Below are 24,678 nucleotides of genomic sequence, written 5' to 3'. Positions count from 1 at the left end.
AAACAAGGCACTGGTAAATCAGCAGCTCCTGTGTCCTTGTTCGAGGTGGGTGATATATCTATGGTGATAATACGTCATTTTTGTTTTACAATGTGCAAATTGACAATACTGAGTATTTAAATTACTTCTAAATGACAAACATACAGTGCCTTGCACTCCTCCGCTAAGCGCTGTGTTCTCATCAGTGGCTAATAATGTTAATCAAAGAGAGCAGCACTTCTTGATCCCAATCAAGTTGACAGATTTGAGATAATATTGTACAGTGTTTTTCAGTTTTCTGGTATCTTCGCTTCAGATAGCATTGAAATCATTACAACTGAATAATGTTGATTTGTGGACAAAACAAGACATTCAAGACTAACCCAGGTTTGGTAAAAAATGATCAACATTTTCTGTCATTTTAAGAACCAAATGATCAAGAAAATAATCAACAGATTAATCAATTATGAAGATTCATCAGATGTAACCCTAGATGTTAAAATACACGAGACAAACGTGCGACAAGGGTTGGGCAATAACATAACAGAGAATACCACAGTATCAAAAAAATTGTAAATATAAGTAGTGAGGGGGGCTTAATATAATTGTAACATACATTATTTCAAAACCAGAGAGAACATAATATGAAAAACACAATTAAGTTAGAAAGTGATGGACAAATATACACAAACAAAAAACGGGACAAGTTAAAGCCGTTGTTGTCTATAGGTAAACAGGCCCAGGAATAAGTCACCTACCTTTGGTGCAGGCACAAAGGCGATCGGTCCCAGAGCAATAGGTAACTGAAACAAAGGGGTCCGTTTCCTCCGCTGACCCCTCTTTCTTAAGCGGTTCCACCTTGGCCAGGACCTCCAATGTGGATAGGTCCAGTATCATAATGTACCCAGCTTGTGTGGTCACCACCAGGTGTCCAAGACCTGCCACCTCTAACCCACTGCAATCTTTGGGGCTGGAGGTAGAGATGGCTGGATTGGTGACAGTAGCACTGCTGCTGGTTGTGGCTGCTCCACTTGCAGTCGCAGTTCCAGAGCCAGCACAACCTCCAGAGCCCGCTCCAAACCCAGACAAGCCATTTTTGGGAGCGGAGGGGAGAGCCTCATCGGAGGCTTCTTCACTCTCATCCTCCCAGCAGTCCAGCACATCTGGAGGAAGGAGTATATGAGAGGTGATTGCATCACAGGGGTCGCAGATCTGCTGCACCTTTATAGGGTCTTCGTCCAAGGTGACGATACGGGTGGAGTAGTTGAGCTTGTAGAGTGCAAGATAGCCCCCTCCACTTCCTCCACTGGAGGACCTCTGCTGCTGCTCTCCTGGCGGAAGGATAAGGGGTGTCTGAGGCAGTGACTCCCCTGTGTGGTGGCCTTCAAACCCGTTGGCAACTGGGTGTAAGAGTTCACCTTTGCGCTTACTGCAGAGCGCTGAGTGCAGGCGGTTGAGATTGTTGAGCGCCTCCACCTGGTTGGTGGCACTAAGAGATTCTGCACCGCACGGCTGCAAGATGACCAGAAGGTGCACACTGTCCCAACAGGGTGTGATCGAGTCCACATAAAGACTCTCGTCCTCCAGCTGTTTGGGGAGTCTCAAGCACTGCACCAGTGCTCCAGGTCGGGGTGGGGTGGAGACGCTGGACGCAGCCAGTGTGCTCCATTTGTCCACATGACCATCTAACCCTGCCAGATTATTTGCTGCATCAGCAAACTGCTGAATATAGGTGATTGGGGGATCCTGAAGAAGAAGCTGCTCGTGAGTGTCAAACTCCATCTCTATGATCTGTGGAACAGTGAAGCCCTCCTCGTGAAGCCCCTTGCTCATAAGGCTGTTCATTTGGGCAAACACCTGCCCTGAGGACTTGTCATCCACCTCTCTGATGCTGTACAGAAGCAGCACTGGTATAGTCCTGTGTATAGCCTGCAGAGAAGATGGGCTGGGAGTTTGAGAACCTGTTAGATTAGAGAATCCTTGCTGTGCAGCTGCAGTCTGAGGATTGTTGTTCTCTATGTCCATTGGACCCTGGTCCTGTACAGGCCCAGAGTGGAAGGGCTGAGGGCCCTGAGTTCTTAAAGGTCCATCTGTGGTCCTGCGTGTTGTGGATGGAGCTGTGGGTGGGGGTCCAGCCATTGGGGTGCTGGATGTTGGGCGATAGCTGAGCAGGCCTCCAGCTAACAGGCAGGGAAAGGGAATGTTGGGGTGGTCAGTGACCTTGTCCTTTGCTTTGGCCTGGCTGTGGGCCTTGGTCTGGTTAAGTGAGGGGTTGGCTCCCAGCTCCTCCTGGTCCTTGACCTTATCCTCCAGCACACTGGCAACCACCTCCCACTGGAGCTTCTCTGGCTGCTGGACAACACTCAGCGCCGTCACACCGAGACTCACATCCATGCTCTCCCACTGAGATGGCTGACCTGAAAGAGAAGTGGGAGAAAAAATGGCTCTGAGATTTTTCCTTTTCACACCTTAGTGAAGTTGATAGTGAACCACCAAATGTTACATTACACATACCTGTTACTGACTCTGAACGGGAATGCTCTTCACTATCTGAATCCTCCAACTGGTCATCACTAGAAGAAAAGAAGAACATGAGTAAAATGAAATGACACACACATTAGAAATAGGAATCCATTTACTGGTTAGCTCTGTTAGCTCTGACACAGTTCTCCTTCGTCGCTCTTAAAACAGTTGCGCCGTGCTGCCACCAGCAGCTGCTGTTTTAGAGGCACGAAGAAGAATTGATCAGCTGACATGTCGCATCAGCAGTTTGGCAGTATTTCACACTGGATGCTCCCACCAGTAAGACTGCGACATGCAACATATGCAAAGAAGCGAGGGGTGGCACAAGTGTTGCATATTTTAACACCAACAACTTAATCAAACATTTGAAGCCGCGTCACGCTAAAGAAAACAAAGGAAAAAAAGAATCAACTGCAGCCTCAGTGACGCTGACGTAGTTCCCTGTGTCGCTCAAAAGCGTGCGTTCTGAACAGGGCTGTTTTGGCAGGTGATTGAACTGCTGTGGTGCTTCATTCTTAAGGTATTTAAACAAAACCATGGCACAGACATTAGGGATGGGACTTTTTTGTCGACAAATCGATCGACAATCGACACGTGCGCACCTCAACAAAAAATGAAAAGTAAAAAAAGTCGAAGTGTCACAAACACGTACATTTCACAATCACGGAGGTTAAAGAAGCTGTGCACGAAAAGGTGAACCTGCTGTCTCGGCTCCCTGCGCGTCACCGGCTCGTTCCCTCGAGTGGCTGTGTGCTTCCGAGCGTGTGTGTGCGTGCAGTGCGAACGAGGTTGCGCTTAAGTTTAGGACGGGGGTGGGTGAGCGACATAACACAAGCGCTAAATGAAGACGGCATCTCAACCAGTCAGGATCACTGTAATTCACTCTGGTGGACACCTAACGAGCGCAGGTTCAAAAACCTGAGCCGTCTGGCGAGTGGCGACGCGCGTTCCAGCGGAGAGTCCGCTTTTTTTCTTTTTTTTGGTCCCTCATTTTTATTATCGCTGTTCTGATGGTCAATAATGGACATTACAGCCATGTTTTTGAGCCTAAAATGAAGTAGTACAGTGTAGAATAGTTTACACCCCCGCATTGCTGCTGTAAAAAAAAAAAAAAAAAGTAGACAAAAAATTCGACACGTGGACCTCGACAATCGACTCTAAAAATGTATGAAATTCCCATCCCTAACAGACGTATTCATTAGGACACCAGCATATATGATATTGTTTGACTTTTTACGTTTGAAAATTAGTCTATAGATAATTTCTAAACCCTACCTAACCCTAACTAGCTATATTGCACCTAACACTGCAATATGGAGACAAGTGGTGCGCTGAAAGTTTTGTAGTTCTAAAGCACAGGTTTCAAACATAGATACAGCCGGATATGGCCCGCCGGTGGCTCCAGTCCGGCCCGCCGAGCCCCCAGGCCGGACTGGGTCGGTACTACCGAGTATTTGCACAAAATGAAACGATACCCGGAATCGGTACTTGAACGCATCCTTGTAACATTATCCGAGTGGAAGAGTAGGCGATTTCCTAAGCTGACTTGAACGCAGCACTGCTCGCAAAGAGCGTGACGACGTAGTTTGTTAACGTCCGTCATTCATTGGCTGCGACGTTCGAGCGTCATGACGTCAATGTTCTGCGTTGCCGGCTGTTAGCTCCGGTGTGGCTAACGACAGCGCTAAGCAGTTTCAGTACGTCTGACGTTCTCTATGCGTTGCTGTTATTTTATCGGCACTACTAACAAGTGAGCTTGGTTGGACAGAGAGAGACAAAAATTGTGGCTTCACACTGAATCACACTGAATTGACGTGTATACCGAGTGCAAGTGTGATTGTGAAAATGTGTGAGTGTATTTCACCTGTCTCCTTCTAGCTTGGGCAGGTCAGAGCAGGTGGAAGTCTCCTCCAACCAGGCCAGAGTTGGTCTCCGAGCCTCAGTCAGCGTCTGCTGGCTTTGCTCACCACCACACAGGATCAGCTGCCTCAGAATCACAGGGTCGTATGGGTTGATGTCAAATTTCAAGTGCACCTGTTGAGCACACACACAATCACACACTTTAACCTGGGGTCAACTCTAATTTTGATGCCCGACACCAGCATCTTTGTATGCGACACATTTTTCATGCATCTACAGTTAAGTTATCTTACTGTCATCATTTTGGAGACATCCCAGATGCATATCTTCCCTCTCTTAGTAGCGGCAGCGAGGAACTGTGGGCAGTTCCCAAAGCCATAGCAGGCGATCTTGTCTGAACTGTCGGGGCTGTTGGGAAAGTGGGCAGGGCTGGTCGCTAGTGTCACTGACAGTGGAACGTTCTGTGTGTGCTCACCCTTTACAAAAGGACAGTTCGGAGAATGTCTCTCATGTTCTGACCTGGATTTAGTGGAGAAATGTGAGGTGTTACAGACATGTATAGAACGGTAACACATTACACATAAACACTTGCAACTATATAGTACACATATTTACTATGCTATACTTGCAGCAGTATAGAACAATAAATCACATGACTTGCCATGGCTCATCTGTAGGTTCCCAACACACCAGACACACACTGCAGGTGAAACACATGGCTCTGTCGTCCCCTGTTGAGACAGGCTGTGGAAAGATAGCAGGTTCACTGACAATCACAATTACAACTTTTGCACATGAATTGACAAATAATTTGTGTTCTATTCATTCACATTAGGGCAGTCACTTTTTAAAGACATAAAGTCAAAATGAATATTATCCACATTATTATTATTATTATTATACACATTATTCCTTTGAAGGACATTCAGATGTTCAAAATGGGCCCATCTAAGGTGAAGCTGTGCTCAGACCAGCCTCTGTTAGTCCATGCAGTAATTACTTCAGAGAGTCTGACAAACAAGGCTGTATGATTTGAACTCAAACAAGTTTGTAAGTTCAAAATGAAACTCTCCCCACTCGGGATGGGCATAATTTGATTGATTTACAGGAGAATTGTAAATGCATGACCATGTAGAGTCAGGAATGACCTGCCGTCATGTAAATAAGATAAATAACATAAGGGTATTTAGTTTGTTTTATAAAAGGACAAATCATAGACCTGTTCTGTAGGAAAGGTAACCATACTTCTTTTCCATTACTTCTGTTGTGATCTGGTGCTATATAGCTGTTGGGGAGGCGGGGTAAGTGAACAGGCATCACTTACCTGGTGGTAAAAACCTGCTTGAGCCATTGGGTCGGGTTGTGCCCACCTGTACCCAGCATGTGGCCATGATGTAAAGGTCTCCCTCCTGTTGGCCTCGCTGTACATCAACGATCTGCAGAGAAGACCTCATTATTAAAACAACTCATATTTTCAGATTTTATCAAAACAAAACAAATAATAATTTTTAGCTAGCTAAGCTATGCAGCATCCTGGAAAACACCTCCCACCCCTTCAATGGTGTGCTTGTCCAACACAGAAGCACATTCAGTGACAGTCATTCCAACATGATGCAGTACAGAGCAGTGGCGGTTGCTGGTCCTTGTAACAGGAGAAGCTAATTTCAGGCCCAGTTATTTATAAACACAAAACAGCATCTATTCAATCGGCATCCCCGCAGTGAAAAGAAAAACCTATTCTCTTTTGAGCTTCCACTGGTTATAAAGCACCATGGTGCTACAGGAAAGTATGAGAAAAAAAATCATGTCAGACATTCTGACATGATAATCTGATTCTGAACAAGCCAGTCATATACTTGATCACATTGTAGCACACCTTTGACAGACAGACGAGAATTGAGTCATACTAGCAGCAGTACAAATAAATCAAAAACACAAACGGGAGGCAAGGGCAAATATTGATATTTTATATATATATATATATATATAATGAAATGTGGCGCGCCACGGCAAAATTGTGCAAGTTGAATTGGTGTTGTTTGATCGCTGTGAAGAACTATCCAGGGTGTACCCCGCCTATCGCTCAATTGTCAGCTGAGATAGGCACAGCACCCCCTGTGGCCCTCCGATGGAGGATAAAATGGTAGATAATGGATGGATAGTCGCTGAGACTCGATTCCTAGTTAGGGTGTGGTGAAATCACATTCCAGTGCTTTTTTTTTTTTTTTTTTACAGCCAATCAGCTGATGGAGAAAACAAATGGCTACTTAATATGCAGCGAGGCTCCTCCTGCTGCTGTGTGTGTTCACTGTTGAATGAAGATGGACAAGGAAAAACACAGAAGAACTAAAGTGTGGCTGTACTTCTGTACAAAGACAGAGACCACCATAGCGCTCACTTCTGATATGCGAGTGGACTCATTAGCATTTAAGCTAGCGATATTTATGTTATCAGGACATGAGAATAACTAGACACCTTGAGGAAAAGACACAGCAGTTATGTCTGAGATGATGATGTGATGCCAGAACCCCGAACCTCTTATTTACCGTCCATCTTCTTATGGGGTGTGTTTTCATTAATGTCGTTAATCTACGTTACGTTAGTGTTCATTCGAGGTCACATACAGGGATTAAAACATGTTTTGTCTTTTAATAATCAGGCATGCAAATTGGTCAGGGGTGAAAAAGGAGAGAAGAGTGAGCGAGAAGGGAAATGGCCGTTACGTCGCAAAACAAGAACGAAAAACCACACATTTTACAAAGAATACAAACAAAACAACAAATAAACAAAAATGGGACTTCACACTGAAGGCATGCTCACTCGCTGCTGGTCAGATCATATTGGTGCCACGCGGATGTAGTCTATTCCCACGAGCATTCTAGAATCAGAGATGCGTTGGCTTCCAATCATGTAATATTCACGCATGCATTCATGTTCATGTTGAGTCAAGATGCACTCATGTGGCCCTATGAAATCAGTTTTATTTTTTTCCAAATTCCGTCTTAATTTTTTTTTAGAATTCTGTTTTTTACCTTTTACACTTACTTTACCACCATAGAGTGTGTGCTTTTTATGTCCATGAATGAAATGCAACTTTCTTCTTGCATCCGCTGATTATCAAGTTAAATCCTAATTAAGTAATCCGCCAGTGAATCTTAAAACAAGCCATGCAATGCTGGTCACATTTAAAAGTAAAATAAATCAACATAAATAAAAAAGTGGTAGTGCACCCTCATCTGGTGCAGACAGATATCTGCGCACTGCCTCAGCGGTGTACTGTTCTCGCTCTCCTGCGCACAGCTTCTCCGTATGCAGACTGGATCTTTATGATCTTTATGAGAGTACAGTCACTGTGACGTGCAGGTGATTAGATCCAAGTAAAAAATGTTTACAGACTCTGAAGAGCAGAGCGCACTTTTAATTGTCTTCACTCCGTGGTCTCAATCTTTGTCTAGAAGACGATTTAGCGCTGTAATTAAGAGAATAACAGATGCATCAGATGAGCTGATCTCTTCAGTGAACTGCTCAGAGAGAAAATGTTCTCTGCTGTGAAGTGAATGTGGCGGGGAGTTCATAAGTTTCACTTTTGTGCAAAGAGACTTTCCAGCATTTATAGGCACTGTTCCAGTTTACTTGCTGTTTTTTTCCGCCGCCAAATTATCGGTGGCATTCCTAAATATAACATATGTATTGACAAGAACAATGTAACTGTGATAATGGCGGTGTGATGGTGTGACTTGGGTTTCAATCGGCACCTAGACATGTAATCGGCGGGTGCAGCTCCCTTGTTCCCCGGTTTAGAAAAGTCTGTGGTGTATAGAAAAAAAGATCCATTTAAAATAAATAAGCAATGCTTAGCCTGGTGGTGATGCACGGGTGGTGCCACGAATGAGCGGTCCCCGGAACATTTCCCAAGACAAACGTTCCTTCTCCTCATGATGACGGCATTTCAGTCACATTATGACAATTTCCGAGGTATTCCGCATTTAACAATAGATTCCATTTTTATTGGCCAACTCCGCGATTCCGTTTTATAGGGCCCTACATTCGTCTGCGTGTGACAGTGAGCGGTGTTGATAGTTGATGATTTGCTACGATTCTTGATGTATTCGTTTATGGAATGAATCGATTTGCTCAAACCAAGTTCACCATAGGTGACAAAATAGGTTAAAAATACAAAATAGTAACACTGCAACAGTTTCACTGTGGGTTTGTGACGTCACAATTCAGGCAGCGGTGAAAAAAACACCACAAGGCAGAAAAAACATTTGCAGTGGGAATCATGTTCTTCAGTGGTGGGTTCACGAATCCTGAGTTTGAGTATGAAGGAAACTTTGAGGTTATTACACGAGCTGTTTCAGGCAACTTTATTTATTGATAGCTTTTAGGACGTGAAGAGGATTTCAACAAATAAGATAAAACATGTTTCAGACACAAATTCCAGACCTTCAAGAAATATGAACTCAAGATCAGGGACCTTGATATGTGTGAGGTTAGTTTTGCGTAGCTGCTTGCTCACCTATCTACAGAGCGTCCAATGCCAACCCCAAGCTCAGGCCTGGCACTTGACAAGAGATAGGAGAGCCTGTCCAAGATGGATGAGGCCACAGACAAGGCAGCTATGTTCTGGTTGATTTTCTTCAGCTCACTGACGATGGCGCTGGCCACCAGCTTCAATACGTGGTGGGGGAGATGAAAGGTCACAGTTGCCCACTAAAAGAGGAGACAAGGATTAGGAGCTTTAAACCTAGGCAGTAAAACTCCAGTCCCTTGCACTACAGTAAGGAACCTAGGAGTCCTGTTTGACCAGGATTTATCACTGGATGAACACATTAAGCAAATATGTAGAGCCTTCTACCACCTTCGCAACATTAAGACAATTAGAAATATTATATTATATTCTTAACCCTCACCACTTACCCGATGTCCCTCCATGTAGCCCATAAAACTACATGTAGCACATCTCTAACCGAGTTCTGCTGCCACCAGTGAACGGGATGAGGTCATGACAGGAAAGAGGACCCCGTCATCCCCAAGTCTCTGACCGCAACAACCAAACCCAGTGATCCAGATGGATCCTAGCATTTAAAGACTTACTTGTGTATTGTTTTGGGTAACACCTACTGCACGTCTGTCCGTCCAGGGAGTGGATCCCTCACCTGTGGTTCTCCCTAAGATTTCTACCTTTCTTCCCTAGTAGTTTTTCCTTACCCTGGTCGAAGGTCTAAGGACAGACGATGTTACCAACCCTGTGAAGTCCCGTGAGACAAACTATGCCAAGGACTGGAATATATTGAGGTTATTTCCCATCTTTATTCAAGAGTTTGTGGTTTGATCTTTTTGACAATAAATTTTGTGTATCTAGATGTGTATTTGTTTTTACAGATTAAATAAATAAGATTTGGCCCAGTGCCTTAAAATCACTAAAATACTGTAAAATGTGGTTCAGTCATCATTCAGCAAAAACAGAATCACCACATTACACGCTGTTTGACTCCCCCAACTGGGTTATCAAACATTTATTCAATTAATTTGTGTCACAATGCATTAATTAATCCTGACCAAAAAAACATTGTTCTTTTACGTATGTGACCTCCAAAATGTAGTCACTTAGTACCAATAAGTGTCAATAATAATTCCTAATACAGAGTATATGCCTGATGCCCTTCCTGACGCAACCCTCCCATTTATCTGTGCTTGCGATTAGAGCATCCAACTAACCCAATCACTGGACAGCAGCTGCTGGAGGAGGAGTGGCTCAGCCCTGATCAGACAGCTGGACAGAATCAGGTAATCCGTCAGCTATAAGCACGTTTGTAACCTGGTTCTGGTCTCTTGCAGTAGGCTGGGTCCAGAGAGAGGACAGGAGTGGAGTCAGGGCAGCAGAGACATAGACAGTCTGACCTGTAGCCGTCAGGGTGACAGCAGTGCTTTTTGTTTTGGAATTTGTTTGGTTTGAGCCACGTTTTTACCTGTGCCCTGAATAAACAGCTATTTTCCCACGTGAACGCTGACTCTTACTTCCTTCCTTCCTGACCAAGCAGTGAGCGGTGATGACGTACCAAATATTAGAACTAATGGTTGACAATTGTTGATACAGTGTGCAAGAGTAAAAAACAGTACGAGCAGCCGTAAACTGCAGTCACACTAACCTTGGCTACTTTGTGATTGGCTGCTGTCTCGTGTGAGGTATTCTTCAGGCCTTCTTTGAGCTGAGTGATAAAGAGTTCATAGCCCTCTGTGTTGGACACGTCAATCTTTTCCTGACAGGCTGACAACATCTGCTGGGCCTGAAAAACAGACACAAACACACATCCAGTTAAAACTTTGTTCCAAGATGCGGATATAGTTTTTTCTTTCACTTTAGCAGCAAAAATGAAAGGGAAGCTCTACAAGATTCAACTAGATTCACAAGTAGTTAGACCTGTTATGCTGTATGACTCAGTGACCACATCATTGTCTAAAAGACAGGAGGTGAAGCTGGAGGTGACAGAGCTGAAGATGTTGAAATTTTCGTCGAGAATATAAGGCTAGTATAGTATATACTAGCCTTATAGTTATATATAGTATATACTAGCTAGTATAGTATATACTATAATATAAGGCCATTTCCAGTTTGGCATGGGGCTAGCTGTAAGTATGTCATTCCAAGTCTTCTTTCATCCAGCCATCCATCTCCTACCACTTTATCCATCGGATCCAGTATCGGGTTCCGATACAGATGTAATTCACGGATCAGAAATTTCCGATACAACTGTATCGATCTTCGATCCGAACCATCTGTGCTTTAATGTTGTCTGCTGAAATGTCTCCACAGGTGATTTCCTGACTGCTCTGATAGCTTGCTGCAAAAAGTGGAATGGATTTCCTATATATGGAGGTGTGCCTCAATGAGATGCTGAGTAATAATGCACAATCCGTTCAAGAAATCAATTCCACAGTTTACAGCCAGCTAGCAGACGAGCATTATTGACCAGGCGTTAAGAAAATCAGCTCTGCCACCTCCTGCGGCCAAAGTAATCCCAGCCGCCACCGCTTTTAAAATGCCTGCTCGCTAAGGAGAACAGTACTGACAACGGCATGAAAACAATGAAAATCCCTCCTCCAAGCCAGGGTTTACGTTAGCCGGAATATGCCGGTTTTTGGCCGCTGTCACGTAAATGTCAAGTGGAAAAATTGCCAAATAATTAAACGATTAAGGGGCCGTCCACACGGAGACGGTGCTTTAGGACCTGAAAGGGTATTTTTTTTCTCACTTTGTGTTTGGAGATTGAACATCCACAGCTCATCTGTGATTCCGTTTATGCCTGTGTGTCTGTGACTTTCTGTCTGTAGCTTTGTGTATGCGTGTGTGTGTGTGTGAGAGTGAATCTCCGCCCGCAGTAAATAAAGTTAGATGGATCTCACTCATTCGGCAGAATTGTGCATTCTCGTAGTATTTAAGTTTATGACAGAAATTTACTAGATTTGTCACTTAAAAAAAAAACATATACATATATATATTTTTTTTAGATCTCCTATTTAGATCTCTAAACGGATTCAGACAGATTCGATTTAATACAATTTCCGTCATACTAACATGTAATCATGCATTTTAAAAGTCCAGTTTTAGACTAACACAATAATTGGCTTTTTTCTAATATCGTGTAAGTGTACAGAGTGTGTCTTACCTCTGTGACCGGCAGCTCAAGCTGAACTACATCATCCGGCCTGGACACCGGAGGCTGGAGAGCTGTGTCTAAGAGCAAGATGCCATTCAGGTCCTTCCTGCATCCCACTGCATAGTCATCCACAAAAAGTACCTTCTCCACTGCGGGGAAGTACTGACACCTGACACGACCACCAGGTTTAGCTGGAAGAGACACAGAAGAACCGAGCACAGTGTCAGGCGCTTTGAAGAAGAAAAGTTCGGCAATTAATTCACATCGGAAAAAACATGACATGTTACATTAATCTTTGGTTCAGTGTGGTACTTCAGGGTAACCTCAGTTACTCATTGCGTTTACCCTCATATCTTGCACCAAGTAAATCAAATCCAAACATTTGTTCTATATAAAGGGGCAACAGAACAGTCAACTTTAATGTCCCGAGCATATTCTTGCTTGGTCAGTCATAGAAGGCACAGCAAAAGAAAGATGTCCATTAGGACAGAGGTATTTTTGCTTTTGGTTTAATGCGGTTCTCTGCAATGTTTTGGATGTGGAATAATATATATCCTTTGTGTTGTAAATATCATTATAGATATGGATAGTAAAATGGGCTACATAGCGATGCAGTGGCGACCATTGATGCTTTGCAGCAGAAAGTCAGCAGTTAAATGTTAATTCATTTACCAAACGTCTCTTGGAAAATCAAAATTATATTAGGTATTAGTGCTGTCAGTTAAACGCGTTATTAACGGCGTGAACGCAAACCCATTTTTAACGGCGTCAATTTTTTTATCGACATGAATAACCACCATTAACACAAACAGCAGCAGCTGTTTACAACACGAAACTTCAGTTTCCAAATTAAAAAGGTTGTCCAACGAAAACCTGAAAGATGCCACAGACTTAAGCTAACATAATTTTATTAGGTGGGTCTTTTGTTAGGTGACTAAAATTAGTTCAGTAGCTGGCAGCCCTGTTTTCTGTGACATCCAGCCTCAGTGGGGTTCTCACACAGGGGTTGCACCCAGTGCAATCGGCACAGACAATTTGTTTTTTGGTACCTCATACAACACCTCAAAAAACCTTTAAGTCCATGAAAAGTGATACAAATATCTCATTTAACTTTAACTAACAATAGTGATTTAAAAATGTTGTTAAGAATTTGAAAGAAATTTGGTTTCAAATCATGTAAAAACCTGTAAATCCTGGAAGTTTGTGTAGAACTATGTGCTGCACTGTGGAGCCAAGAACAGAACAGTTTGCAAACTTCCGCTCTTCCAGATACTATTGCCTTTGCCTGCACTCTTTGCGTTTTTTAGGGACAACGCGGAGCTCTGCGAGACAACAATTCCAGGAATTTATCACTCTGTCAGTTACCCTGCAGAACTAAACGTCACGTTTCATCTCCTGTACTTAGACTGAGGCGGACCATAAAAAATGACAGTTATTGTTTTCACACCGTCTACTCATAGGGCCTCCAGAGTCCCAAATATAAATATTAAAATTATTAAAAAGTTGATTTTGCATTGTTAATAAACCTGTACAGAATCAAACTTTAACCTGCTTTGGTCCTGCTTAAAGCATGTATGCGAGTCCATGTATGCTGGAGGAGTTCTGTCCTCTCTTAACCTCTTCTTTACGGTTGCCACTGATACCAGGGGCAGCATCACACGCAGTGACAAAAGAGTCATAAAACCATATCTAACTTGAACAAACACGGACAAGCTGCATACCCACAGAAAGGTGAGAAACTCAGCTAAAAGCTCATATAAACCATTCTTATGTTCACATCACACACATTGAAAAGCAGCACCAGAGCATCAGTGTGATTATGTAAACAAAAAAACACAGGGTGAATTCCAATTCCTTGCTTAACCCTCAATCTCAAAAATGCTCTCCCTCTAGTGCAAGTGCTGTCCCGTTTCTTTTACTTTTATTTTACGATCTTTTGTCAATAGCCAGCCGGTGCGGACAAACGATCCTTTGCTATCGTTTACTTTTCAATAAGCCGTGGTGTGTGGTAACTGTCAGCTGAATATTTGTATGAGTATCATCTTATAACTAACTGACAACCTAATAACTTGACTGACAAACGGATCGTAAGATATAATCCTGACGTAAATGTGTTCTTCTTTTTTGGAGTTGACAGACTGGTCGCAGCTTTCGCGTTATTCTGCCCCCCACAGTCTGAAGATGTATCTGCATTTAAGGGGTGTCCCATTTCTAAGTGACAAAATAACCCTCAACACTTGGTTTTGAGGGCCAGTTAAGATCAAGGGTTGAGCTTGAGGGTTAAGATAGGAATTGGAACTGGCCCACAGATTCCAGTGGTACCACTTATCACTCTACGGCCAAGATTCACGGATCCAGCACCAAAATAACTGACTTTCAAGAAATACAAGCAGAAATTTTGTCTTACCTTTGCGGTTTTAAGTTATTTCCACCAGAACAAAACCACTTCTAATGAAGAACTACACTTTCCAGCATGCTTTTGGGACTGTTCCCGGTCTGATTGATCATTACAGAGCAACATTAGATCGTTCTGATTAGAGAAGGGCGAATGTCCACCCAAATGCATCATATATATTTATGTCCTTTTGACTCGCTAATGAAGTGATTCACATGCATTTGGAGACCAGGGTCTGATTCTACCGGTTTAAAGGTTTAAAACGACCTGTCAATCACCCAAATTGACCAAGGTAAGCCAGAGCTTTGGCTAGGGCTGGGCGATATGGCCTCAAATCAATATCACGATATATTGAGCAACTCACCTCGATGACGATAAATAAACGATCAGTTCAGCGAAGATTACGCTAGATTGCGTCATCACCTAATTTGCATAATTGGCCATGTATAAATAGGCCTGTCATGGTAACAAATTTTGCTGGACGATAAATTGTCTCAGAAATTATTGCGATAATCGATAATATTGTTGTTAATGTTTAACAATAACATATTATTGTTGAGATCATTTTCATCTAATACAATAATAATGGTATAATAATGTAGGTACACCTTTTCAAAGAGAAATACACTTTTATTTTTAAAGAATATTTAACACTAGAACACAATAAATTAACAAACAAGCAAAAGCAATAAATAAAATGGGTTAGCTGCACTCTGCTGTGGTAGCCTACGCCAGGAGTCCCACCTCCCCACACACCATGCGACTGACAAGTGACTGACATGAGGGTTCACTTATCGTTACTCTGGCTTTACACGGCAACGCTCCAGGGTGAAACCATTTTTTTCACTTAAGTTAAATATTAATCAAGTAATCGGCCAGTGAATCTTAAAACAAGCCATGCAATGGTTACATTTAAAAGTAAAATAAAGCAACATAAACATAAAAGTGGTAGGGCCCCCTCATCTGGTGCAGACAAACGGCCCTTTTATTTCTGCGCACCGCCCCTGCGCTGTTCCCTTCTCCCGCTCCTGCGCCGTTCCTCGCTCTGCGCTCCTGCGTCTCCAAGCGGTCTCTTCCAAGGAAGGCCTGGATAATTTCTCCACGTGTTTTATCCCCACATAAGAATAATGATCTTTATGACGATGATGGAGTACAGTCACGATGAAGTGCAGGTGATCCGAGTAGATCCGAGTAAAACGCCGGTGACAGACTCTGAAGAGCAGAGCGCACTTTACATCGTATTCACTCCGTGGTCTTAATCTTTGTGAAAGAAGACGCTTTAACGCTGCAATTAAGGGAATAACAGATGCATCAGACGAGCTGATGTCTTTAGTTAACTGCTCAAAGAGAGAGAGAATGTTCTCTGCTGTGAAGTGAATGTTGTGGGGAGTTGATAATCTGCGCCGCACGCAGCCAAGTTTCGCTTTTGCGCAGAGACTTTCCAGCGTTTAACAGGTGCCGTTCCACTGTGTTGTAGCTGTGTTTCGACCGCCGAATTATCGGTGCATCCCTAAATATAACATCTTTATTGACAAGAATGATGTAACCGTAATAATGGCGGACTTCATAGTGTGAGTTGGGTTTCAATCGGCACCTGGACAAGTGTTCGCGGCGCGGATTATTTGGGGGAGCATGCGCTCTTGTTCCCCGGTATGGAAAAAGCCGAGGTGTATAAAAAAATCTATATATCTAATATATATCTAATCTACACTATAAGTATTACTTATGATACACTGGGGGAAACCCTGCAATGTAAGGATGAGCTTTTAATAAACTTCTTCTTCCACAAATTGAAACAAAAATTCTTCTTTTCCTTCTCCTTCTTTAGGTCACAAATCTCGCGGGACAGTTTTTTACCGTAAATTTAATCTCGCGAGATATTGTGGCACGAGATCTCGTCACACCCCTTCTGATTAAAGATGTAATGTGAACTAATGTACTATGTGGAACTTTACTATCAAGGCTATGGAAAGTTCGAATAAAGTCATTATTTTTTTGCATGGCTTTAATATTTTTTAAATATTTACCTTTAAATACATAATTAACACAGATTCACTTTCAACTTTAAGCTCCATATAATACATGTAATTTCATAATGAAGCAGCAGTGAATGAAAATCAACAGCAGCTTTAAAAAGACTTAATAACAATATGATTAATCTTTGTCAAAGATTAAAATTTAGATCTGTAAAATTACATTTATTAACTTTATATTGTTTCATAATTATTGTAATATAATAATAGAGCCTCTGTTTCCCCAATAGATGCCATTATCAAGCAAAGAAAAAGTGGCTCGTCACAGAGCATGAGTCGATGCATATCCTGCAGCAAGGGCCATTTACCTTGCAAAAGGGCATGGAAGGTGGTTGTACACACGCACACTGACAGAGAGACAGACAGACAGAAACACACACTTTTCCAGTAAAATACTAACTGAAAGTCAGAGTAAAGGCCACATTCTACTTCTCCAACTGCGTAACCACGGAGACCCCTCCAGCAGTCATACTTCTCCATCATGGTTACGGATACGCACTGCAATTTCCCACCCAATCAGTAGGGGTCACTGTGCAAGGTTGTTGTTCTTTTGGCTACAGTGAGCAATGGCGTCCGAGAGAGAAAGAGATTGAAAGACTGTTGTTGTTGAAACAGTGGCTGTTTCTCACGTTTTCCCTTGACAGAGTGACGGACACTTAGAAAAGATTTTGTGCATTCGGAGACGACGCAGAGGCTCCCTGACGGGCACTGCGTCAACGCAGAGGGCTCTACGTAACCTACGCAGAGGACTTTACGCGGGAGTATAAATTGGGCTTAACTGTATTTGACTACAAGACAAACAAGAGGATCCTGGTCTTGCTGTAGCACCAACTACATCAGCCTTTGAAGATGAGTGGCTTTTGTCACCCACTGTTTTATTTTTCTATTTTACTATTTAGTTATCAAAGGAGTAAAAGAGAGGGAAAGAACCTTTGAACACATTCAAAGTCAATCGAAAATTCCAAGCACACACAGCCTGAACATGCAGGTGTTCTGTCACACTGACACAGAGTGGACAGGAATAGGACATGACATAAAACATTTCAAACCACACATCCATAAACACCCAATTCTACAACGTTGACATGTTCATCACAAATTCATTGCAGTCAGTTGTTCAGAGATCACATGATTTTTGGATGTTTGTTTCTTAAAAGTTTTAAGTTTGTTGTTTTTAATGATTTTGTAAAAGAACAGAAGACTTTTTTTTAAGTTGCCATGTTTGTTTCCTAAAGAAAAAACCCAATTCTTGTTTTTAATGTTTTTCTTTTCTTGTGTTTTTGGCTGTATTTGTCAGTTTGTGTCCAACTCAAAAAGGAAAGGCCAAATTGGGAAGAAAGGTTATTATCCAAAATTATATTGTTAATTTTCGAAAGGGATTATCATACAAATGCCTGTTCATGATTTCTTTAAATACAACTGTTTACGTTTAAAGAGAGCTGTGTAGTTCGGGGGAAATAATTCAATTAACACTATGGCTTTAGTTGTAACACGACCATGATCGATGCTGTGAAAGTCGAGCACAGCTTGAGAAGCTACTTCCTGTCTGTTATAGAAACTCTGTAATGTCCTGTCACTACGTTGTGACATAACATTGTGTTGACACACAACACGTGTCACGCTGCTCACCTGACTGAATAAAACACATTTAGAATAGAAGAAAACCACGACAGCAACTCTGTATCAGCATGTCACCCTACTTTCTGCATCGCACCCGTGCCTCCAAATGACTGACAAAGCGCTCGGATTAAGTCACTCCAGGAGCCGCTAGCTAGTTAGCTAGCTCCGGTGTTACCACAGCGGTTCACGCTGTCACGATGAGTTACATTAAACTAAACAGCAATATGCGTGGAGCTTAAAATGTCCAAGATATATGTACACTAACAACATCGTAAAGCTGTCTTGACTGACCACTAGAATAACATAACTGATCGGGGAGGTTTCCCGGTGAACTAGCATTGTGCTAAGTTAACTAGCTTCCTGTTAGCTTATATATTGGATATGTCATGTAGCCGCAGTAAACAGCAAACAGAAGCGCTCAAGCATCACTCAATTACACACATTAACATATGATGGTTCTATTGTTAATATCCATACGAGCAGGGTAATTAACGCAATAGTGGCGGACACACAGCTGAACTAGCTCTGGGCCTACACACTCGGTGTGTGTCGTGTTTAGAGAGTGTTGACAGCCAGCGGCTGGTTTGTCACAACTGAAGCTTGACAGTGGGCTCCGGTACTTACTGTGTAGCGCTGAAGCCTGGAGAATGGCCCCCGAAGTTCCGTCAATAACTTTGATGCTTCCGCGGCTGGTAACGGCCAAGATAGCGTTGAGGGCCGGGTGGTAGGAAAGGCTTCGCAGGCCCTCCTCGTCGCAGCGCAGGCAGCCGTCTCTCAGTACAATCCAGTCTGAGGAGGTGGACGAGCCGATGCCCGGCGAGGCCGCGGCCGCCATCTTTCCTTATTTTTCCTTTCCCTTCCTCTCTGGGGTTTGTAATGATCCGACGATACACGTAATACTGTCTAATCTGAAAGACCTATTCCGATCTATCGCTTTTCAGCCACCCCTGACTCCTTCTGTGGCTGCTTCTCCTCCGCCCGTGACCGCAGCGGTGGCTATTCACCATCAGCACTAAGGAATTCCAGGCTGGGCTCTCGATAGCATGGATGTATAATATGAACTGGATAGAGCACCGCCCCCTTGCTTCCGTTCATTCCTATGATGCTGCTCACACCGCGCATATGCCAAAAAAGTTTTTGACTTCCGCGTTTATTTCCGGGTTAAGTGGCCCATAGAGCATGCGCAGCAGTGTCCCTACCATAACGCTATGTGAGCGAGCCATGGATGTATAATATGAACTGGATAGAGCTCCGCCCCCTCTGCCTTGAAGACAATTTTCATCGGTTCATAAAGTTACTGTTAAATGTCATGAACACTTGAATTATAGTTGAATATAAACGTGTTGAGTGAAAGAATCGGGAGTTATAAAACTACTTTAACACGTTGTTATTGTTCATATTAATAATTATACAATTATATAAGCCACTTATTATGCCACTATTATGTAATAAATATTATGAATAAGTGCTAAATAAACCCATGATATCCTCAATGTGTCCAAATGAGCTCAATAATAAAGAAAAAATGCCTTAACTATTTTTTCTGTGTTCACTAATAAGTTAACCAGTGAACTTATTATGTAACTATTACCAATCATAGCCAAAGTAATAATGATTGTACTTGTAGATAGTTGTTACATGAATCATTGTACAACATTTGAAGGCAATATCTCCATCAGTCTGGAAGATAAAGCCCAAAATGTGTTTTTAGCATAATAAATTAATTAATTTGCTAATTAATAATAAAGCTACAAAGATAGGGATAATTCTCAGGTGGTCTGTGATGCCCATGCAAAATTTGAAGCCAATACCTGCAATACTTTGGAAGATACAGGCGAAAATATCGTTTTTATATCATTAATTAATTAATTAACTAATTATTAATAATGGTAGACAGCTCAAAATCAATAGGGATCATCTACAGGGGGTATGTGACCCATAAAAAAAATAAGAACATTTAATCTCAAACGCCTTTCCAGTTATCGCGTTAACGGCTAAAATCTGGATGGAGACCGATTCAATAATATCCGCGCGCGTTTCTCGCGGATATAATTACAAATGCACAGCCACCTTCACCACAAATGACTGCTTGACTTGAAGAAACAAAATGTTTTTATTTTTTTAGGCACAAAATCAGGATCAAATTGTCAAAATGTACCCACCTCTATAGCCCACCAGTTGAAATTGATCAGCCATCTTATCTTGCTTTGATGGTAAATGCAATGACTTTGATCCATTTCTATGGACAATGTCATCTGGTCTAGATTGACAAGTATTTGAAGCACTCCCTTTAAAATGATGATAACTAATGTATAATAGTATGGGCTACAGAGCATGGTTAGTGTTTGCACATACTACAGGCAAACAACTAACAATATTAAAATAAGTAAAAAATAATAAAGCGGTAGATGGATGGAATTAAAAGAAAGGCTTAAATTATGAAGGAAACAATAAAGCAACAATTTAAAAAGAAACAACAGGGACACAATGAACTAAGAACACACAACTCTCATTCTGGTGTATAAAATAGTTTTAAGACCAGTTTCAAGAACAGATAAAGTAGTCTGTCCTAACATGGGGAGCAACTGCTCCTGGTTTCCATGGTGATGACCTCAACGACCTTGGGGGGAACAAGTACAGTGATGCTTATCCATTAAAAGATGAATGCTTTTTATGTGCACCTGTCCAAAGACAAGCAGCAGCATTTTTGCAGCATGACTGAGGCCAACAGATCTAACCCCAAACAAATTATAGAACTAACTTATCCATATTATTGAAGAGGGATTTATAAAGAAATGTAGGTATCTTCATGAATAAGTGAAGGAAATTGAGGAGGGATAAAGGAAGTATGCACCACATGCAGTGTAATCCATCCATCCATCCATTTTCTACTGCGTTATCCTCCACAGGAGGTATGTATGTATAATGTATTATTTTTATAAAATTATTTTTAGCTCTGTCCATAAGGTGGTAGTGTTTACTAACATTTAGTATTGCAGTGTGTGATGAGTTCATGTTTTTCTCTGACTGGATAAAGGACATTAAAAGGAAATAATCATTGACACCTCCTGGGATGTTTCATAAAACGCCTGCAACTAATAATCTAATAAATTACTAATAAAAGTAATCAGCTGGTACTCCAATATTATATCACAAATGACCTCTGACAATCTCTTTATCTCTGAATCTTGCTTATAACCTCATAAACTGTTACATATATTAAGTGATTTTCACACATGGTAGCTTTAATTGTGCTGTTTCTCAATGGTTGTAATGTGTTTGACCTGAGGAAAGAATATCTGTTAGAAAGGTTGTCTTTTTGTTAACAGTTCAAGTTATACAAGAATACACTGGTCACAGCACTATAGCATGTGCCGTGAGATGAATTTACCAGTGGCGGCTCGTCAATAGGGGGCACCAAAGCCAAAATCATAAATAATTCCAAAAAAATATGCAATTGAAATTGATTACTAATCTAGGAAACTCAAAGCAAGCTCATAGACCCTAGCATAGGATTCTAAGATGGTTGGTGCCAAACACTGCTACTTTGACTGTTAATCACTGTAAATCAAATGCTCATTATTGCACAAAGAGGTCTATATCAGGGGTCTGCAACCTGCGGCTCTAGAGCCACATGTGGCTCTTCAGCCACTCTGCAGTGGCTCCTTGTAGCTTTAGAGAACAAGGCGACAAATAAAAGTGTTTAAAAATGTTGTGCATCACATCCAACGTCGACGTAAAATGCAATATTAAGTACACATTTGGATGCGTCCTGTCCATCTTTGGATCCACATGCCTTTTTCTCAAGTATGTACGACACACAATCCAAATGTTTGCTTAATTTATTTCAAAGTGGGTTCATTTTAATTTCAATAATTTGTCACAAACAATGAAACAATGGAAGAACTAGGTCTACATCAATATGTGTTGTTTTTCTGCTCCACTTTATAAGAGGTTGAGTATAAACTGAACATTTTGTAGTTCTTAAAGTTCATAAATGAAAAGAACTATTGCTCTTTTATGCATTATATCTGCATAAAAACCTTTATTCGTGTTATCTCCATTTTGAGGGTTGTTTTGCGGCTCCAAATGGATTTTAATTGGGTGGAGAGGCGAAAAAAATGGCTCTTTTCATCCTAAAGGATACAGACCCCTGGTCTATATGCTCAGCAGATGCAATGTAACAGCCAATAGGAGCACCCTCTCTTTCTCTGAACTGCAAACACAAACCAGAGTAGTGTGTCAGTCTGTCTCACAGACCCCTGAGAGGTTATTATGGAATTATTGATCAAATAGAGAAAGCAGACCTCTGCCAAGGCTGCTCAGTTTACCACAGTGTTACACTCCTATGTGTGTTCTCCCCCATCTCACGAGCTTTGTGGGTACATACATGCTAGTTCATATTCCAGCTACAGATGTGAAATAATTATTTGTTTGATTGCAAAAAGTTGATAATGTGGCTGTGTAATTACTAAATTACTAAACTAAATGAATAAAATGAAAAAAATGTAACATTTAATATCAGTGAATTAATTGATAAAAAAAAAAAATTATACTTGTGACTTCCTAATTTGTGGTTAGGAGGCAGCAGAAGCAAGAATTTTATCAGTGGACTGACTATATGACCAGGGTCTTTGAATGTATCTCACTAACTGCTCCTCATATTAACTGCATTACTTTCACTAGCTCTTATTTGTAAAAAAAAATAATGTTTGACCAATATTCTGTCCAATATTCAAATAGCATGCCTATCCTGAATTCCAGCTGTGTTATCACATCCACCTGAGAAAAATCAAGTCTGCACAGACCTGACCGCCTGCATACCGAACACATAGCGTCCTCTGTTGCATCACACTCTTCTCCCACAATGCAGCACACAAAGGAAGACATGCTTTGATCACATCATCTGTTGTTGAAGTATGTGTAGATTGTCTTTCATACATGTCATTGTTCTGTTCTCCAAATGTCACTGTAGACATTCTTGGATTGGAGGTGACATGTTGAGAAAATGAAAAGAAAATGAGTTCCCGTGGCATGCACAGTGAGTATCACAGTTCCCTTCTACCCTACATGACGGTGTCCCAATGCATTTCCTTAGAAGAAATGATACTCAGTGCTGTATAGAATATAACCATCTCAATGACAGAAAGTGATGCTGTCCTGTAAAGGATGTCCCTGCAGACCTGTGTGTGTGAGAACGTGGGAAATTATATACTAGTGGGGCCTGTGCCCTTTTAATTTTTGCCCCCGCTCTTCCAAATGTCGGTGCACACCACTGGTGATTTCCAGTTGTAGTCAGAACCTGGAATTTCCGAGGTCAGGGGGTGTTTCTTCAACAGGAACGCCCCCTTAACTTGGATTTCGAACTCCAAAACTTGGAGCAACCTCAACAACCCCATCATAGGATTCAAAAATGGCTACCGCCATACTGCACTGGTACTTGTAGTATAAGATTAAGTCTTATCCATAGACATGTTGCTACACTGTTTGTGCGCAAAACACCACGAAGAGCGTTGTTATTGACTGGTACTGCTACAAATAGCTAGATATGTTGACAGGTGATGAGATGATGATGTAGAATGAGACTCCGTGACACAAGACTTTTCACCAAACAAAGAGATCTTTATTCTGTCACAAGTCAAGTGTCAATTCCAGGCGCTGCAGATCACCTGGGAGAGCATCGGCCAAATTCCCCAAAAATAATAAAGATTACCCGCTCCTCCTCCTACACATCACGCTATGTCCCGCTAATTTACAATGACATTCTGAGTGAATCCAGCCGTCTCAGACCAACTCCACATTTTCTCAACCCAGTGTTAGCATGTGTATCAGTGTTGACTGTATGTAATGCAGGGATGAGTCAGTAAATACCAGCTGTTAACTCCACACATTTACTGTCATTTTTGATCAATTGATCATATACTGTGGTTCAGTTCGTTTGCGTAGGTGTGAATGTAGTCTCGGTCCTTTGGTTCGACCAAATCAACTGGTCCGAGACCTGCCTGAAGGGGTTGTCTAGGACCGCTTTATCCGCCCTACGGTTCCTCTGGTGTGAAAGCAACCAAACGGGACGAAAAGGTCTAGTTTAATGCATTATGGGTACGAGATACGGAATAACCCTGGCCTTCCACTGGACTCGTCGGGACGTGGTTTTGCGCCGTTCTCTGCCACTTCAATCCCTGCCATCAGCACAGCGATGCCTTGCGAGCCAGCCGTATTCACACAAGAAGCCGCGGTGTGCCTGGTGGAAATGCTCACATTGATTAGAGTGGCAGCGATCAGCTCCGGTGACCACGGCGTTGATGTTCCGCAGCAGTGGCGCGCACGGTGGAAGTCCGGGGGTTAGTCTGGCTCCGATGGACATTGCAGTCAATTTTGGTTTGTTTGGAACAGGGGTTCTCAAAGTTTTGATACCTGAGGGCCAATTTAGGAACCCAACGTTGGACTGAGGGAAAAGAAAAAAAAGAAAAAAAAAACAGAAATAATTCCCATTTGTTATCATTTTAATGACCTGATTGCAGTTCTACAGTTTACACTTATTGGTCTGTACCCGGTAATGTCCAATAAACATTTAACAAGCTTAGTAGCTTAGCTGGATTAAAACTAT

The 24,678-nt window shown here is 42.0% G+C and overlaps 1 protein-coding gene across 2 annotated transcripts in view; it reads right to left on the bottom strand.

The window, feature by feature from the left end:
* Positions 1-19,044, bottom strand: part of birc6 (baculoviral IAP repeat containing 6) — a 91,400-nt gene extending 72,356 nt beyond the window's left edge. For both annotated transcript variants that reach the window (XM_083897654.1, XM_083897655.1), the window contains exons 1-10: positions 18,696-19,044; positions 12,033-12,214; positions 10,515-10,652; positions 8,882-9,075; positions 5,687-5,798; positions 5,015-5,106; positions 4,656-4,881; positions 4,367-4,536; positions 2,494-2,552; positions 738-2,396 (exon numbers count right to left, since the gene is read on the bottom strand). In XM_083897654.1, the coding sequence (XP_083753780.1) occupies positions 738-2,396; positions 2,494-2,552; positions 4,367-4,536; positions 4,656-4,881; positions 5,015-5,106; positions 5,687-5,798; positions 8,882-9,075; positions 10,515-10,652; positions 12,033-12,214; positions 18,696-18,906 (3,043 nt within the window). In that variant the 5' untranslated portion in view covers positions 18,907-19,044. The remainder of the gene's footprint in view (positions 1-737; positions 2,397-2,493; positions 2,553-4,366; positions 4,537-4,655; positions 4,882-5,014; positions 5,107-5,686; positions 5,799-8,881; positions 9,076-10,514; positions 10,653-12,032; positions 12,215-18,695) is intronic.
* Positions 19,045-24,678: the final 5,634 nt, after the last annotated feature.

This window comes from Microchirus variegatus (genome assembly GCF_963457635.1).
Source record: "Microchirus variegatus genome assembly, chromosome: 11".
Classification (NCBI taxonomy): domain Eukaryota; kingdom Metazoa; phylum Chordata; class Actinopteri; order Pleuronectiformes; family Soleidae; genus Microchirus; species Microchirus variegatus.
Note: the sequence above shows the minus strand (reverse complement) of the source record. Positions and strands in the feature narration are given on the sequence as shown.